At 44.3% G+C, this 19,479-nt stretch overlaps 1 protein-coding gene across 2 annotated transcripts in view; it reads left to right on the top strand.

Moving 5' to 3' along the window:
* CHCHD3 (coiled-coil-helix-coiled-coil-helix domain containing 3) overlaps positions 1–19,479 on the top strand; it is a 163,158-nt gene that overhangs the window by 86,329 nt on the left and 57,350 nt on the right. For both annotated transcript variants that reach the window (XM_057425612.1, XM_057425611.1), the window contains exon 5: positions 9,856–9,939. In XM_057425612.1, coding sequence (XP_057281595.1) covers positions 9,856–9,939 — 84 coding nt within the window. The remainder of the gene's footprint in view (positions 1–9,855; positions 9,940–19,479) is intronic.

Here is a 19,479-nt window from a genome sequence, read left to right as displayed (position 1 = left end):
GCAGTATTATCAACCTAAGTAGGAAGAACTCTCTGTTTTGGAATAGTGCTAAGCAGTATGGCTGCATTATTTGAGACGGAATCAATGAGTTTTGGTGGTTTATTTATTGCTACAAAGCTCAGTTTAATAAGATATAATTTCCAAAAGACAGCCTATTGTCTTAAAGATATTTTTAAGTTAATGCTTTTTTAAACATCCAGGGTCCTGTTCATAATGTATCTTTCACATTGAGAAACACCTGATGTAGCTACAGGTGATTCAATTCTGCGTCTTAAGCAGAAATCAATAACTGGAATAGCTGAGAAGAAATAAATGTGTTCTTATTTTGTATGCAGAGGTGGATTTACCTACTTGGGCATCATAATTTTTTTGCCTTTAGTGGAAATTGGTTACCAGGATAACAGACTTGAGCAGCCAGTTCCAACGATGCAGCTTCTGTTGGAAGGAGATGATATCAATTCATATGTAGTTTTGATCATTTAAGACAAGAAGCAGGATATAATGGAAAATAACTGGAGAACGCGTGGTCCCTGATGCCACTAGACTCTGATAAACCCAGGATACAGTCAATTTTCTGTAGGATTTCAGATGAGATTGACTTTGAAGTGGGCTTCAATGAGATGTTGAGTTTTCATTGCTTGTATTAATGCAGCATCTATAATAATTATTTCGCTGCTTATCTCCCATCTACTGAATCTTCAGTTCACAAGGCAGAAGTACTAAGTTGTGGCTTTTAGAAATGTAATAATGTAATATCAAAGTGACAAGTGCTGCTAGATTCTCGAAGCAAGAATAAAGATTCTTAGATGGAAAGCTTTTCTCTGCTCTGAATATTTAGGTGGTAGGCAACTGAGGTGCAAGTTTCTGCTCATTGACTTGGTTTTTGACTTTGGTGGTGAACTGGAGTGAGAACACCTTCTGGAAGGGTGGAATTTCCTAGTGTTCTCCTTTGGTTTATGTGATGCATTGTTTTAAAGTACATCACATATTAGCTCACAGTGCTTACTAGTACGTTTTATTTATCTTTCTGTTGTTCATTTCATCCAGGAAATCCATAATACTTCTGTGGCATTGTTGTTAGAGAGCTGGGCTGGGTCAGCCTGGGAAAGAGAAGGCTCCTGAAGGGGAGACCTTAGAGCAGCTCCAGTGCCTCCAGGAAAGCTGGAGAGGGGCTTTGGACAAGGGTCTGTAGGGCCAGGCCAAGGGGAATGGCTTTAACCTGCCAGAGGGGAGACTGAGATGAGCTCTTAGGCAGAAGCTCTTCCCTGTGAGGGTGCTGAGGCGCTGGCACAGGGTGCCCAGAGAAGCTGTGGCTGCCCCATCCCTGGCAGTGTTCAAGGCCAGGTTGGACACAGGGGCTTGGAGCAAGCTGCTCTAGTGGAAGGTGTCCCTGCCCGTGGCAGGGGTTGGAACTGGGGGAGCTTTAAGGTCCCTTCCAACCCAAACCAGTCTGGGGTTCTATGAATTCTGAACACAATAAAAAAGAACAGAAACGTTCATAACTTATAATGGAACAACAACAAAGCTGAAGTTGAACATAGTCTTTACCAGCAGTTATTTTTCCTGACTTTTACAGGATAATACTTCTCTTGCTCCATTTCTATATAAAGCCATCCACTTTGGCTCGCACACAGCAGTCTATGCTTCTTTAAGATTAGTGCAAAACTGTACATATTTGACATCTGACTGAAGCATCAGACGCTGTCAGAGATGGTTATAGACATTATTTGAATTGCTACAAATACCTGGCAGCAGTACAGATAGTCTATAAAACGTTTGATCTTGTTGGACTGTGTTAGTTAAATGGAAAGCATGTACACGCTTTCGGAAAGAAGTCATGCCTGCCTTTTATTCCCCTTGACATGCATGTATGCAACACAGATTTGTTTAGCATCTCTTTTATACTTTGAACTATGCTTGCATGCGAACATGAGGCTTTTCTGCATCTTGCTAATAATGTGGTAGGCAAGAGTGTATTTTAATTCTTTTATTTTTTTTTTTTCAAGAAACTAAAATCTTCAGAATCTGTTGATTTCAGATTGCACAAAGCAGATGGTTCACCCCGTGAGGAGCAAAGTTTGGCTCTAAGTGCAGCTTTTCTGTAGTGCTCATGTTGCTCATTTTGGGGGAGGTTGGTACAATTCTCTGATCTTTCTGCCCCTTGTTTTGAGGATAGGATCATAACATAAATGGGGGTGGAAGAAACCTGGATCCCCCTAAAGTGATGATGTGATCGTATCAAGTGATTATATCAAGGGGGAATGGCTTTAACCTGCCAGAGGGGAGACTGAGCTGAGCTCTTAGGCAGAAGCTCTTCCCCGTGGGGGTGCTGAGGCGCTGGCACAGGGTGCCCAGAGAAGCTGTGGCTGCCCCATCCCTGGCAGTGTTCAAGGCCAGGTTGGACACAGGGGCTTGGAGCAACCTGCTGTAGTGGAAGGTGTCCCTGCCCGTGGCAAGGGTTGGAGCTGGATGAGCTTTAAGGTCCCTTCCAACCCAAACCAGTCTGGGATTCTATGAGTTCTTGATTTCAGTTGCATTATTCCTCTGGCTTACATTGGAAATTGAAGCCATAACTTTCTTGTTTGACACAATCTACATTTGTTTTTTGTTTCTTTGGTCTATAACTGGAGTTAATACATGAAGCTCAGTGTCACAGGTTCGGTACAGACTGGAGCCTAACTTGTCATTAATTCAATTCTTAATCTCTCTCCATTAGCCTTCTCTCATGTGATCTTTATCTGCACTACTCATTCTTTTAGGGCTTCATTATTTTTAGACACCGTCCTGTAGCAGTAATTATAAAAGCTTGGTTTAATTACACTTGTCAAGGGATATATTTTATGATGCGTTATTGTTGCTGCTGTTTCTAATTCCAAACTATTCTCTACCTTTGCAAGTGGAAATGAACACAGGGGTTTTTGAAGTGATGTGTCTGGACCATTTTCTGTGGTTAGGAGGGATTTTGTGAATAGCAATAGCTTCACAGGGGAATTATTAGAGGGGGAAGGGAGAAGCATATGTTCCTAGGAATATCCATAAGTTACTCCTGGTGCTCATTCAGAGTGACGTGTATTTATATGTGGAAATAGAAGATTGGCAGTTTAAATGCTTCAATTGAACATATACTGAATGTAGAAATTGATGATATTTATTGGGGACACTATGGGCAGTGAATGAACATTGCAGTTTTGCTGACCTTAATAAGGTACACAATAAGAAACGATTTTAATCTGATTTTATCAGTGTGCAGACATGAATGCGTGGGGCTATGTGTGATGGGTGAATGGATCCCACTGCGAAAGGGTTTCTGGGCAGAGCTATTTACAGCACATCAAATGCTGAATAACTGCTTCACAACTGACAGTCAGTGTCTGTAGCTGAGTGGCGTCAGTGTCAAGGAGCCTATGGATTCACACCCTGCTTGAAGCTATAGGTAAACTCATCCAGCAGACCTCAAGTGGGGAAATGAATGTACAATCTCCAGCAACAGAATGGTGTGTTGTGAAGCGAGTGGTTTAAGGTGGCTCAAAGAATGACCAGCAAAGGTCTTAGCAAAGGCAGTTTTAATATGGCTTATAAAGGCACAACTTAACAGGTTTGTTGGCAAGGTTCACTATTATTTATGACCTGAATCACAGAACCGGAGTGGTTTGGGTTGAAGGGACCTTAAAGCTCATCCAGCTCCAACCCCTGCCACGGGCAGGGACACCTTCCACTAGAGCAGCTTGCTCCAAGCCCCTGTGTCCAACCTGGCCTTGAACACTGCCAGGGATGGGGCAGCCACAGCTTCCTTGGGTACCCTCATAGTGAACAATGGGTGAAGCATACAGTAGAAAAAGGTGAAAGATCACTTTTTGAGGTGTGCTCTCTTGTAGTAGCGGTGCATCACAGTTCTCCTGTGAAGTGGCTGTGCTGCTGGCACTGCTGATGGCCAGCCCTCCTCTGCCACCTTCTTTTGCCTGTTAATCCATTAACCTTTTCTTCAGAGTACACAGGCCTGCCTGAGAGATATTTCATGTGACCTTTCCCATGAGAAAAGCCCTCGTTGCTGTAGTTAGCATTTCATTTGGCAAAACCCCTTTAGTCTTGTAAACCCGTTGTGACAGGATGCTCTTGCAGCCCCTGGACCCGATGCCTGGCCTCGCTCACAGCCTCAAATGTAGCCTGGGAGATCCATCCTTTCATTGTTCTGTGATGTTCTTGGGGGGGGTGATGAGGAAATGACCATGACACAGCTTGGCAAGACCTAGGCAGGGCACTTTCAGATGGCTGATAATGATTTATAAGTTTAATCTAAGGCTGGAGACTGTATTTTGCAGCAAATTAGTCTTTTCTGATAGCAAAATGCAAACTGGAGCCGCATCAGTGGTGTTCAGCTGTAAACTTGGTGGATGTTAATGGATTTAGAGCTCGGCAGCTGTAAACCTGGGTTTACAAGTGCTTCAAGAGCTGGTTTTGAAACCTGCCTACAAACTTCTCCTAAACTGCCTGATAATGGTTTATACCCTGCAGCTCCTTAAAGAAGAGCAATTGCAAACTGCACCCACCTCAAACCTTGCTGTATCCGGCTAACTGAATCCTTTATGTTTTAACATACATTATCTGACAGCTGCTTATTTGCTGTTCTACCTTAGAAAGGACAAAATGAGTCACAGAAGCATTAGGGTTGGAAGGACCCTCTGCACAGCATCCAGTCCAACCCCTTCCCACGGCAGGGCCACGCAGAGCAGGGCACACAGGGTTGTATCCAGGAGGGCTTTGAATGTCTCCAGAGAGACTTCACAACTCCCCTGGGCAGCCTGTGCCAGCGCTCGGATACCTTCAGTGTAATAGAAGCTCTTCCTCATATTGTGTTTTAGTTTATGGCCGTTGCTCCTCTTCCTGTCACTGGGCACCACTGAAAAGAGTCTGGAGCCATCCTCCTCCCACCTGCCTTTGAGATACTGATGTGCATTGATGAGATCCCCTCTCAGTCTGCTCTTCTCTAGACTAACCAGGCCCAGCTCCCTCAATCTCTCCTCATAAGAAAGATGCTCCAGATCCCTGATCATTTCTGTAACCTCCACTGGAGCCTCTCCACCAGCTCCTTGTCTCTCTTGTCCCAGGGAGCCCAGAACTGGACACAGTGCTCCAGATGTGGCCTCACCAGGGCCGAGTAGAGGGTGAGGATCACCTCCCTCGACCTGCTGCCACTCTCCTCCTGATGCACCCCAGGATACTCTTGTCCCTCCTGGCCACAAGGACACACTGCCAGCTCATAATCAGCTCATGTGTACCTGCTGTATCCAGCATGAGAAGAGTTTGGCTTGGCACGGCTCTGCAAGTGTCCCTGCAGCAGTGTGTGAGGCAGGCACCCACTTGTGGGGTGATGGAAACTCATCCCAGTGCTGTCCTAAATCCAGACACTCCTTTTGAAAATGAAACCCTAGCTTGGCCATTAGACCTCAGCCCAACATCCCAGTGATTCTGAAGCACCCGTATTTCACATCAGTGAGCTGGGTTGGGATTCTCACTTTGGGTACTCATGGGAAGATGGGCTGCCTCTCAAAGGTCACTTTTGGAAGCTCTTTTCTAAACAGCACCCAAGCAGACGCTTTGTTTAGTAGAGTTACTTTGTGAAGAAGAAATGAAACCGGTCCAATAACTCATTTACACCTCGAGTGCAGCATTCAGCTAATTGAATACATGGCTACTGTTAATTATTCTGTTACAGCTAATTGATATTCACTGGGCTCATGTTGCTGTGGCCCCATAAATATGCTATTACCTTACAGGGTTTTATTTCTGCAGTGAATTCTCTCCCGTTGGCATCTTTGTATTGTCTCCTGTATAAATGAATCATCCTCTGTTTACTGTATCTTTTGAACTTTGCTGTGGCTGCATTACTGCACAGATGCCAGGGTTGTAGCTCTATGGAAGCTTTTTGATTTCTGGATTTCTTACTGGTCTACCAAATCTTCCAATTCCTTTCACACTATAGGGAATGAGACCATTGGATAAATGTATTATTTAGTATTCTTATAATCTAATATTTCTACTTTATCAGTGGTATAAAAGCTTTGATAGGATCAGGGTAATAGGCAGCATGACTATAATTCACTTCTTGGCCTCCATATCTTTAGTCCATCTGTTTCGATCACTAGATATCCTAGGGGTCAGGCAACCAAACCCAAATATCAACCCAAAAAGCTAACAGTTTCCAGAATAAACCAAACTTTCCAGGGCACTTAACACCAGATGGGTGTTATTTGCATTCTCCTGCTCATACTGTCTTTTATATATGTAAATTGAGTGATCAGACACTGTTAATCAAATCCATTTATCTTATTTGAATGGACAAGGGCCTGTAGGGCCAGGCCAAGGGGAATGGCTTTAACCTGCCAGAGGGGAGACTGAGATGAGCTCTTAGGCAGAAGCTCTTCCCTGTGAGGGTGCTGAGGCGCTGGCACAGGGTGCCCAGAGAAGCTGTGACTGCCCCATCGCTGGCAGTGTTCAAGTCCAGGTTGGACACAGGGGCTCGGAGCAAGCTGCTCTAGTGGAAGGTGTCCCTGCCCGTGGCAGGGGGTTGCAACTGGATGAGGTTTAAGGTCCCTTCCAACACAAACCATTCTATGATATGATTTGGTCAGGAAGCAGGACACAGATGAGAAGAATTCAAACTCAGCTGGACTCAGGGGAAGAGGATGTGTTTCATCTCCTCCATCATTAGTGTGCCCTTGATCTGTTGTGTGTAGACACCCTGAAGATTTCTACTCTTGTGAGTCACCAGTAATAGGGCGAGTGAGTTAAGTTGTGATGCCCTTGCATGGGTTTTATTCTGTCTTACTGGCTTTCAAAGTCAGTTTTGCTGCTTGGTTTCAGGGCATCAGTAGAATCATGTGAAGCACTATTGAATTGTAAGAACTAAAACTTAACCAAGTTCTCTTGAGTGTTATGGAACATTAATTGCACATTTTCTTTGTCCCTGCCCTATTTAACTCCATTTGCACAAAAGGAATATTCTTGAGTTCGCAAACATTTGGGGGCTCATGAAGTGGTTAAGCATCAAATATTCATGTATGGGTAACTATGGCAGTGCACTGAAGTAGTGCTTTAGCTATTTGGGAGAGGATGGTTTTGGGGAGGCACGATCTGCAGTGATTTTCCAGCTGTTTCTGTAACCATCAGCTCTGGGAGGTCATACAGGGATTATCTAGAAGAAGCCAAACCGTGATCAATCCAAAGCGTGGTATTAGGCTGCAGAACATTTAGTTTAATCAGCTTTGTAAAAACCTGTAATTAGTGAATAAAGGCTCATTTAAATGGTGCTGAAGAGAGCTGTAGCATGTGCTTCATTGCACTATACTGAAGATGGGGTGGTTGGCAGAGGAGAAGGTTCACCTAAGTAGCATTAAAACTTGGCTTTGTGCTTTTTGGAATTAGGGGGGAAGTTGTGCTAAAAAAGAACAACTGCCAAGTAGTTTTCAGCAATGTGTTGTGTTAGAGAGATGTTTGATGCATTATGTGTTTTCCATTCTTTCTATTCCCCATTATATAATAAATTTAATTGGACACTTTGATTTATTTTTTTTACATGCTTCAGGATATAGAAGCAAAGGTAAGTAGTAAAGCAAAGAACAACCAAAAATCCACGGTTTTCATTTTATTCCTTTGCTGTTTACCAAAACCCCCTTCAAAACCAAAGCCCACCTCCTAATCTTGACAAAGAGAATCAAGTCTTGTATCTCTGGAAGTACAGCACAGTACATTGTGTAATATTTCTGATGTGCTTCTACAGTCTGGATCTGTAGTAGCAAAAGCACAACAGTTTAGCATTTTACATCACAGAATCATAGAATGGTTTTGGTTGGAATGGACCTTAAGATCATCCAGTTCCAACCCCCTGCCGTGGGCAGGGACATCACACACTAGACCATGTTATCCAAGGCTCTGTCCGGCCTGGCCTTGAACACTGCCAGGGATGGAGCATTTACCACTTCTTTGGGCAACCTGTACCAGGGCCTCACCACCCTCACACTAAGCAACTTAGTCATATCTAATCTGAACTTCCCCTGTTTCACTTTGAACCCATCACCCCTTGTCCTATCACTCCAGTCCCTGATGAAGACTGGGAGCCCCCTTCAGACACTGGAAGTTGCTCTGAGGTCTCCACGCAGCTTCTCTTCCCCAGGCTCAACAGCCCCAATGTTTTCAGCCTGTCTCCATAAGGGAAGTGCTCCAGCCCCTGCTCATCCTTGGGGCCTCCTCTGGACTTGCTCCAACAGCTCCATGTCCTTCTTATGCTGATGACACTGGAACTGCACACAGTGCTGCAAGTGGGACAGGATCTCCTCCTTTGATGCTGCTAAAACAGGAAGTTGGCTTTGTAGTCTCAGTATCTGTGTGAAGATAATACGTTAGAGGTAAATGACTACTATTGAACAGGCAGTTGTGGTAATGACCACTGATAGTTTAATTATTAGTCACTAAGGTAGTTTATTATTAAAACATTCCAAGCCTGCAGTGAATTTGTGCTGATGATTTAACCATTAAATCCTCCATAGCTTGTTAAAAAACACTTGGCTAGTATTTTCTCTGGACGACTCAGAGCTTTGTATGTATTCTGTGGGCATGTGCGCTCTTTGAATGTGTTTCTTGGTACTTAATGAGTCCCCTTAATAGTACATATTGGTAGATACTACAGATGAAAAGCCAAAAAGCTGTCAGCTTGCTCGGTACTGCTACAGGTAATATCTCTTAAATGAATGCTCATATTAGTATTCAAAAGATAAATGTTCAGAATTATTCTGTGTTATTTTAAGTTACTGGATATAGAATCATAGAATGGTTAGGGTTGGAAAGGACCTTAAGATCATCCATTTCCAGCCCGCAGCCATGGGCAGGGACACTTCACACTCAGCCACGTCACCCAAGGCTCTGTCCATCCTGGCCTTGAACGCTGCCAGGGATGAAGCATTCACCACTTCTCTGGGCACCCTGTGCCAGCACCTCAGCACCCTCACAGGGAAGAGCTTCTGCCTTATCTCCAGCCTGAACTTCCCCTGTTTCACTTTGAACCCATCACCCCTTGTCCTATGCTACCATCCCTGATTATGAGTCCCTCTCCAGCATTCTTGTAGGCCCACATGGGGATGATCCTACAGTAAAGGGTTTGAACTTGCTTAGTCAGGTACTTCAGCTGATCTAGGAGCGACCAGAGGCAGGATTGCTGTTTCAAGAGGACATCAGCGTTTCAGATGTATGTTTTAGATCTGCTTTTGCCAATATATAGGCATTTGCTTCTTCCCAAAGATTTATGTGTTTAGAATTAAGCACATGCTAAATGCATTCCAGAGTTGGGGGTTTAAAGGCAAAACAGCTACAACAAAGAAAATCTTTATAACCGCTGCTTAGAAATAGGTGGATGCAAGTTCAGCTTTTCTCAAGTCAAAAATGCCCACTTGTAGCTTTACCAAATCAAGTTAAATATTCAAGCTCTACATATCTTTGTTTTCAGTAGCTTGAGGAAGTTTCCCCAAGTTCAGGAGGGATCTGCAAAGTTAATTCCAATCCAAACCCAAATACTCATCTCAGCATGAGTGTGCTTGGTTCCGTCTTCGTGACATTTCCAACTGCATTTGGACAAACTGTGGCACAGCTGTGGAGGGGAAGGAGAAAGCCCAGTACAATAGACAATCTCTCTCCATTTTCAATGCAGCAATCATCATCTGATTAATGTACCGCTTGGCAAAAGCTAATAGACTGCAGTTCTCAATCGTTCTTACATTCCTTACTGGTACAATTTATAGTGGATGTTTTGCTTTGCAAGTGAGGCTCTTTCTTGATCCAGCTTTATGGTTCTCTTTCTTTTTTTAGGCCAGGCAGCTGGAAGAGAAGGACAGAGAACTGAAGAAGCACGATGCCTACTACAAAGAGCAGCTGGCTCGACTGGAGGAAAGGGTGAGCCTCTTCTCCCTTTTAATGAAGAGTTTTCTGTTCCTTTCTGCTGCTGACTTTCTGGTTATGTTTTACTGTTAAACAAGATGACTTTTCTAAGGAGATCAAGCTTAAAGCTGTGCCAGAGGGGTTTGTTTCTGTATGGACTGCTACTGCTTCTGGCTTGATAAGATTTAAAGATGGGAATATTGTTTGCTTCACTAAGTTCTCGCTTTTGCAGTGTGATTTTATCTGTCCTAGTAATTGCATACAGAGACATGATCCGAACAAGGTAACTTTTGTAGTAGCACTGATGAAGAGCCAGTGTAAGTGAGTATCACCAAGTAGTCTTAAAATTACCTGTGAGGTGTGGAGATAAGACACTGATTTGTCATTGAAATCCAGTTGTTCTCGTTGGTTGGAGTGGTTCCTCCCAAAGCCACCAGTTCATGTAGAGCTTAAATGAGTTGAAAAGTTTGAAGTTGTTTATGCCACATTTAAAAAGCACTTCTATGCTTTTTTTAAAAGGCTTTAAAAAGCCTTTTTTTTTTCCCATAGACTCAAAACTGAACAAAACAGCTTGATAAGCTGTGTGCCATGCTTACAGTATTTTAACATATTGCTCTTAGCATTCTTATTCTTTATAGGGTATTATTTTATAGGTTGTTAATGTCAAATAATTACTGCTGTCATCACTTTCCAGATCCCAGGTTGGTTGTAATCTTCAGCCTGAATCCATTTTCTTCCTGTACCCCTCTGCCTTCATCCTGAGCCTACCTATTGTTGATTAATATGAATTTCCTTTCTAGTTAGTTTTGAAAACAGTATTAACAAGATCTATATTCATTTATGCAATTTAGTAGGATAGAAGAAAAGCCCTTGTTTTTATGGATTAGGAAGAAGAGCATGTTGCATGAATTATCAGTGTGTATAATTAGTCTTAATGAATATTTTAAACAGAGGGCATATCAGATACTGTCTCCGTGTTTTGTCCTACCTTTTTGAAGATGACATTAATGAAGTCCATGTTCTTGGCAATGAAAAACAGTTTGAAAGGATGAGATTAAATTAGTTTAATGATTCTAAAATGGTGCATTATTTAAGCAGTTAAAATGAAGATCCTTCACAAAAACCCCTCTACAGAATGCCTTCCTTTATTCCCAAATAACTTGCTAGTGTTCGAGGAAAAAGCATCTTCAGTATCTCATCCAGAGTAGCTTCTTATGGGGTGTTTGTACCTCTGATATCAGTTATCAGCCCTCCATTTTATAGTTACAGTGGAGTAATTCATAGAATCATAGAATCCCAGCCTGGTTTGTACTGGAAGGGACCTTAAAGCTCATCCAGTTCCAACCCCCTGCCGCAGGCAGGGACACCTTCCACCAGAGCAGCTTGCTCCAAGCCCCTGTGTCCAACCTGGCCTTGAACACTGCCAGGGATGGGGCAGCCACAGCTTCTCTGGGCAGTCATTCATAGTGCAGGGTGTGTGATAAGCTCTGATTCTTGATTTGAAAGCTTCTCTTTTACCTTTTTAAGGTGCTATGCACTAAATAAGATTGTATTCATAGCTATTTTTAATGTTGAAGTAGGTCACTGATACAGTGTCTTTGGTTGCCCTTAGTAAGGGAAGACTTGCAATGTGGAATCATGTTTTTACATGTGTGTCAATATATCCTTGTTGTGTGCAAGTGAGATAATGGGCTTTAAATTTAAACAACTGTATTGAGTACTACTGAAGCATCATCCTCCCCCCAAGTAGTGTGGAATAGAGGAACTCTGCCATCTCTTGGTTTTTCTTCTTGGACTTGGAAGTCTCCAGGATTGCAGCAGGCAGATTGGAGCTGAGTGTCTTCTGCCATGGGTGATGTTTGGTCTGTTTTCAGACGGGAGCTTTCATAATACTAACATTTGTCTTCTCATTCTGACTTTATTTGTAAGCTAAGAAACCTTCGCTTTGCCAAGTTGTCATCCGGTTTGGTTTTGGAGTACATGTGCATATCTCTTCTACGCTAAGAAAGAGTTGTTTGAGCTTTAAAAGGAGGTGAACTCTGTGCTCCAAATCTAACTTTGAACTTTTCAGAGATGGGGAGATTATAGAATGAAAACTTGCAAAAGCGGAGGGGTCGTGTCTCCTGCAATCCCAGCTTCACTGCTGCTGGGCCTGCAGCCATTACTAAGGTCATTTGTGAGATGCTGTGTTGGTGCTTTTTGAGCATTTGGATAGAAATAGAGCTTTAGGAAGAAAAGCTCTGGAAAGGTTTAACGTGCTGGAAATTACAGAGCCTAATAACAATAACCTCCTGAACTTGTCCTGATTTCAGTGGGAGTCAGCCTATGAGTTGTTGAGCAGGGAAAAGATGGGAACGGGAGGCAGGATGGGAGCATGGAGTAAGTGGAGAGTAGAGAAGTAACACCGGGGTGAAGAAATGTGCAGTACGAGTCTGTCACCTGTGACAGGGAATGCTAATGACATTCTCAGATGATTCTTACATCAAATAAGCACACTTTAAAGGTACTCGAGTTCTGTATGCGGTATTTCTGTCTGTTGCATCATGGAGTGTCAGAGCTCATCTGGATGATTAATTGGCTTTTTGATTACTTACCTTTTTCAATTAGACGCTTCCTATTTGTGTTCTTCAGTGCTGCTGGAAAAAAAACAATGCAGACGTTGATAATAAAGGGAGATGACAACAGAACAGATTAGTGTCAGCACAGTGTGCTCCTTATGGAGAGAATTATTCTCCATATTCAGCGCCAGATGAAGGCTGTCAATTATAAACTATTTCAGTGAAGATGCTCAGCCTTTTCAGGGGATTAATACAGGCCCAAGTAACTGTGCGCCACTGACAGCTGGGATGCTAAAACATAAACAGTTCTATTCTCCAGGGCAATATCTGTTCATAAATTTGGTTTATGTGCTAAAAACCTTTTCATGCTTCCCCAAAAAACCCAGCGATTCCCTTAACAGCTGCCAGTCTTTCTAGGTCAAAGATGGCACATAAGATATGAGTTATTACATGCTCCACGGCAGCAACGGAAGTGAGATAGCTTAACAAAGGAGTTAAGGAATCACCTTCTCATAGGATATATCTGATTGGGATGGAAAGCTGTTATTTAAGGGTTTGCACATTAAGCTTGGAGAAGAATTTGTCAGTGTTTTTCATTGTCTGCTTACAGGCTGATGGTGTATCTTGATTACAGCAAAAAAAAACAACCCAGAGGTAGCAGTGTTCAAATCATGGACATGTGTACCCTACGTAGTCTTAATGAATTACTCTAATAAGGTGGCATTAGTGGTGTTTTAAACCATTTGATTGTTCTTTTAAAACAAAGCAAGAAAAAGGGAAGCTAACATCTGGGGCGGATGGAGCAGCTTGCTACCTGGAATCCCAATCCTACAGCCTCTTTCTCTGATGTTGTCTCATGTGTGTCCACACGCTTCTGGATTTCCGAAGGGCAAACGTTGGCTTCTTCAGTCAATTGCTAAGGGAAGTATCATGGCAAAGGGTACTAGGTGGTAAAGGGGCTCAAGATAGTTGGTCAGCATTCAAGGACCACTTCTTCAAAGCTCAGGATCAGAGTGTCCCAATGAGTAGGAAGTCAAGGAGGGGAGCCAGGAGACCAGCATGGTTAAACAAGGAACTGCTGGGCAAACTCGTATGGAAAAAGAGAATCTATGGATTATGGAAGGAGGGGCTGGCCACTTGGGAGGAATATAGGACAGTTGTTAGAGGATGTAGGGAGGCAATTAGGACAGCTAAAGCCTCCTTGGAACTTAATCTGGCAAGTTGGGTCAAGGACAATAGAAAGGGCTTCTTCAAATACATAGCAGATAAAACTAACACAAGAGGCAATATAGGCCCACTGCTGAACGAGGTGGGTGCCCTGCAGACAGAGGATATAAAGAAGGCAGAGGTGCTGAATGCCTTCTTTGCCTCTGTCTTTACTCCTGCAGACTCTCCCCGGGGGACCCAGATTCCTATAGCCCCGGAAGGAGTCAGGATAAAGGAGGAGTTTGCTTTGGTGGATGAGGATTGGGTTAGGGATCAGTTAAGCAATCTGGACATCTATAAATCGATGGGTCCGGATGGAATACACCCGCGGGTGCTGAGGGAGCTGGCGGAGGTCATTGCTGGGCCACTCTCCATCATCTTTGGTAAGTCGTGGGAAACAGGAGAGGTGCCTGAGGATTGGAGGATGGCAAATGCCACGCCAGTCTATAAGAAGGGCAAGAAGGAGGACCTAGGTAATTACAGACCGGTCAGCCTTACCTCCATCCCTGGAAAGGTGATGGAACAACTAATTCTTGACACCATCTCTAGGCATATCAAGGATGAGGGGGTCATTAAGAGCAGCCAACATGGCTTTACCAAGGGGAAGTCATGTTTGACCAACCTTATAGCCTTCTATGAGGAAGTAACTAGGTGGCTGGATGATGGTAGAGCGGTAGATGTGGTTTTTCTTGATTTCAGTAAGGCATTTGATACTGTCTCCCACAGCATCCTCATAGATAAGCTAAGGAAGTGTGGGCTTGGTGATCAGGTAGTGAGATGGATCAAGAACTGGTTGGGAGGAAGAAGGCAGAGAGTTGTGGTTAATGGGGCAGAATCTAGCTGGAGGTCTGTGACTAGTGGAGTCCCTCAGGGGTCGGTGCTGGCACCAGTGCTGTTTACTATTTTCATCAACGACCTGGATGAGGGAACTGAATGTACCCTCAGCAAGTTCACTGATGATACTAAACTGGGAGGAGTGGCTGACACACCAGAGGGCTGTGTTGCCATTCAGCGAGACCTGGACAGGCTGGAGAGTTGGGCGGAGAGAAACTTGACGAAATTCGACAAGGGCAAGTGTAGAGTCTTGCATCTGGGGAAGAACAACCCCATGTAGCAGTACAGGCTGGGGGCTGACCTGCTGGACAGTAGTGAAGGGGAAAGGGACCTGGGGGTCCTGGTGGATAGGAGGATGACCATGAGCCAGCAATGTGCCCTGGTGGCCAAGAAGGCCAGTGGCATCCTAGGGTGCATTAGAAAGGGTGTGGTTAGTAGGTCAAGAGAGGTCCTCCTCCCCCTCTACTCTGCCTTGGTGAGGCCGCATCTGGAATATTGTGTCCAGTTCTGGGCCCCTCAGTTCAAGAAGGACAGGGAGCTGCTGGAGAGAGTCCAGCGCAGGGCAGCAAAGATGATTAAGGGAATGGAACATCTCCCTTATGAGGAGAGGCTGAGGGAGCTGGGTCTCTTTAGCTTGGAGAAGAGGAGACTGAGGGGTGACCTCATCGATGTTTACAAATACGTAAAGGGTGAGTGTCAGGATGATGGAGCTGGGTTTTTTTCAGTGATGTCCGTGATAGGACAAGGGGCAATGTGTGTAAACTGGAGCATGGGAGGTTCCATGGGAACATCAGGAAAACTTTCTTTACTGTGAGAGTGACAGAGCACCGGAACAGGTTGCCCAGGGGGGTTGTGGAGTCTCCTACACTGGAGATATTCAAGGCCCGCCTGGCCAAGTTCCTGTGTGATGTACTCTAGGTTACCCTGCTCTTGCAGGGGGGTTGGACTAAGATGATCTTTTGAGGTCCCTTCCAACCCTTAGGATTCTGTGATTCTGTCCCGCTATATTTATTGTTGTTCTGTTCAGTTTCTCCATGTCCATTGTCCTTTTATGATGCTGGTTTCCATGTCAATTCCAACCCCTGGTGGCTGTAGGCTTCAGAACCATCTCTGCATGTCTGACATTGTAAGTTCCAGTCACAGAATCATGGAATCAGCCAGGTTGGAAAAGCCCTTTAAGCTCATCCAGTCCAACCTTACCCCAGCACTGCCAAGTCCACCACTAACCCATGGCACTGAGGCCTTGTCTCCACGCTGTGTGAACACTTGCAGGGACGGTGACTGCAGCCCTGCCCTGGGCAGCCTGTTCCAATGCCTGAGCACCCTCTGGGGAAGGAATTGTTCCTCAGCTCCATCTAAACCTGCCCTGGTGCAGCTTGAGGCCGTTTCCTCTTGTCCCATCCCTTGTTCCTTGGGACAATTCAACAGTCAACATCAGCAGTTGCATTAATTTTGCCTGCAGAGCAGCTCACACCCTGTCATGCCTTCACCCAGTTGCTTTTCCTTTCGGATATCTTTGCTATGAAGGAAGTGTGACTAGATCCTCTCCTGCTTCTGGTTCTACTTCTGGCATCACACATGCGATGAGGTGTGTGATGAGGTGTGATTGTGCACTCTTCTACTGCTTTGAGAATGATGCAGCTCTCCCTAATTCAAATTTTCATCATCAAATCCAACTGTTTTCATGTTCTGCTGCTTCATAATACTATTATGCATCATTACCAGAACCATGCCCCTAGTCATAGGAGCAGAAGGAAATCAATTTTAATACACTGCTGTATGACAAAACTACTTAGTTTATCAGTGTGAATGAACAAGATATGTATCCCCATGTTAATCAGGGTATTTCTCACTCGGGCTAAGTTGCTATGCTTGTGCATAGAAATACTTGCACTAGTAGTATTAAGTAGTATCCATGTGAATATGTGTGTGGTATAAGGTGATAGAGTTATTCTAGAGCACAGGTGTGATGGGGAGCGCCTGAGGGACCTGGTGGGGGTTTAGTCTGGAGAAATGACTCAGGGGGTGCCTTATCCCTCCCTACAACTGTCTGACAGGAGGATGGAGCCAGGAAGGGGCTGGTCTCTGCTCCCAAGGAACAAGGGATAGAACAAGAGAAGATGGCTTGAAATTGCATTAGGGGAGATTTAGACTGGATATTATCACAGAGTCATAGAATGATTTAGGTTGGAAGGGACCTTAAAGCTCATCCAGTACCAACCCCCTGCCACTGGCAGGGACACCTTCCACTAGAGCAGCTTGCTCCAAGCCCCTGTGTCCAACCTGGCCTTGAACACTGCCAGGGATGGGGCAGGCACAGCTTCTCTGGGCACCCTGTGTCACCGCCTCAGCACCCTCACAGGGAAGAACTTCTGCCTTTATACCTAACCTGAACTTCCCCTGTTTCAGTTTGAACCCATCACCCCATGTCCTGTCACTAGTCCCTTATGAAGAGTCCCTCTCCAGCATCCTTGTACCCCCCGCAGATACTGGAAGCTGCTGTGAGATCTTTGGGCAGCTTCTCTTTTCCAGGCTGAGTAGCCCCAATTTATCTTGGGAGGAAAACAGTAGGCAACCCAGAAGGGTTGTCAAGCACTGGAACAGGCTGCCCAAGGAAGTCATGGAGTCACCATCCATGGAGGATTTAATAGACATGTGGATGTCATACTTAGGGCCTTATTTTAGTGGTGGACTTGGCAGTGCTGGGTTAATTGTTGGACTTCATGATATTAAAGGTCTTCTCCAACCTAAGTTCTATGATAGATTCTTTTAGCATTTGGAGGTTTCAGCATTATTAGATGTGCTACAGATTTAACAGTCAATGAGTTACTGCCCTGATAGTTCTTCCTTTCCCCTTCTATCATGTCTGTGCGTGTCCTTGATGACTTTAGTGGCCCTTGTGCAAGGACACCCCTGCCCCATACAGAGCGTAGTGCCAGATCAGAGCCTGGGGATGTAGACCTAAGTTCTGGCAATGTGATGCTCTTATCTGCATCCTTTTCTTTCATGCCTTAAATTCCAAGGAAGGATTTGCAAATCGTATGTTCAGCACTTAATTTGGGGATTCTACTTGCCATGTAGGCTGTCAAGGAGCATTAACCTTAAGCTAAGATGAGCACCCAGCACACAAAGCTGATGGCACATACTATAGCAGGTGTTAAATAGTATTATCCATCCTACTTGCCACAGTAAATAGGATTTTGCTATTGTGATGTGTCAGGATTTTCAGAGAAATCAAATTTGCTAGACGCTAAACTGCCATCCTTGCGCTGAGCAGCTTTATTCGGGGGTCCTGCGTTCATACTAATCCTGTTGGTAGGAAATGCTTATACCAGTTGTGCAGGGGAATGATAATTTAATGATCTCTTCCTATTTTTCTATTCAAGGCTTAGAATGGACCAACATTGCAGCACGAGTCCCGGTGCTCAGAAAAGGAGACGATGCACGATTCAGCTTCACAGCAAAGTATTGGCTTTTTGTAGGTGTTCATAATGAACATAAGTGCTGAGATGGAAACAATGCGAGTTCCACATTTGTTCTGAGGCTTCAGAGCCTTGTTTACCTTTTCAGATCTCAACAACTAAATAACCAGAATCTGTTTGCTATGGCTTTTGTCAGCTGTAGTTTGCAAGATGTAGATAACAGAGGGGGGACTATTCTGAGGCAGTATAACAACCACAACCATTTTTATGCCCTGCAACATATTTTAGCAGTTTAAAGTTTTTTGTTTCTATTTGTTTTATCAGTCTGTTCCCTTCCTTTGATCTTGCCTGACTGTATCAGCAAGGATTCCATAAGCAGAGGATGGTTCTGCTCTCACCTCTTGTGTTTAGGAGTTTGTATTTGCTAGAGCAAACATGTTTACTCTCCACGCATCCATACTGCATTCTTTCATGTCTCTCAAAATCAAATAGCAGCGATGTAGGTTCCGTGTTTTGAGACTTGAGGCTGAATCCAGCAGATTAGGAAACAGTTTTGGCTGGTGGTAGAATGTACTGAGCACTTAGGGGAGACACGGGGAAAGCTCAGAAAACCTTTTGTCATTGTTCCTGCAAAGAAATGGAATTAGCTGTGGTGCAAAGCAGACGGAGTTGCCAGCTTGTACTTGTTGTTGAAGTGCAGTGTGTTGGACACACGTAATACCAGCAGGATTTTCCAGTTTGCCCATTGCAATACAAAACACTGCTCAAAGAGATTTCTGTTCTAAACAGAACCTGTAGCAACCGGAGTAATCACTGTTCCACATTTGCCTTACACTTTGCATCTTTCTTACCATGGATGAGTAAAGCAGCTGTAATGCGCAGTGCCAGCAACATTGATAACATGGTCTGTAAAGGGATCATAGAATGGTTTGGGCTGGAAGGGACCTTAAAGCTCATTGAGTTCCAACCCCCTGCCATGGACAGGGACACCTTCCACTTGAGCAGCTTGCTCCAAGCCCCTGTGTCCAACCTGGCCTTGAACACTGCTAGAGCTACTCGAGGCACCCTGTGCCAGTGTCTTACCATCCTCACAGTAAAGAATTTCTTTCTTATATACAACTTAAATCTTCACTGTTTCAGTTTGAACCCATTCCTCCTCGGCCTGTCCCTACAGGACCTTGTCTAAAACCCCTCTCCAGCTTTCCTGCAGCCCCTTTAGGCACTGGAGCTGCTCTAAGGTCTCCTCTTAAGGAGCCTTCTCTTCTCCAGGCTAAACCAGCCCAGCTCTCTCAGCCTGGCTCCATAAGAGAGAATCTCTTGTAACTTCCTCAACATTCAGAGTTTCTCCAGGCTCCCTCTACTGAGATGCTTCTTAGTCCTTTCTCTGGAGAGCTGAATTTGGCAAATGTGGTACAGCTAAAGATGCTTGGTCTTTTTCTTCTGCTTTTTAAACTGATGCTTCCAGTAATATCTCTGTTTTCTTTGACCTAACCAAACTCCCACGTTTCAGAATAGACTTGCTTGAATGGCAATCT

Source organism: Pezoporus wallicus, unplaced genomic scaffold (genome assembly GCF_028554395.1).
Source record: "Pezoporus wallicus isolate ANWC-B61680 ecotype Strahan unplaced genomic scaffold, APGP_CSIRO_Pwel_v1 contig_4722, whole genome shotgun sequence".
NCBI classification, from domain to species: Eukaryota; Metazoa; Chordata; class Aves; order Psittaciformes; family Psittacidae; genus Pezoporus; species Pezoporus wallicus.
This window is presented reverse-complemented; position numbering and strand designations above follow the sequence as displayed.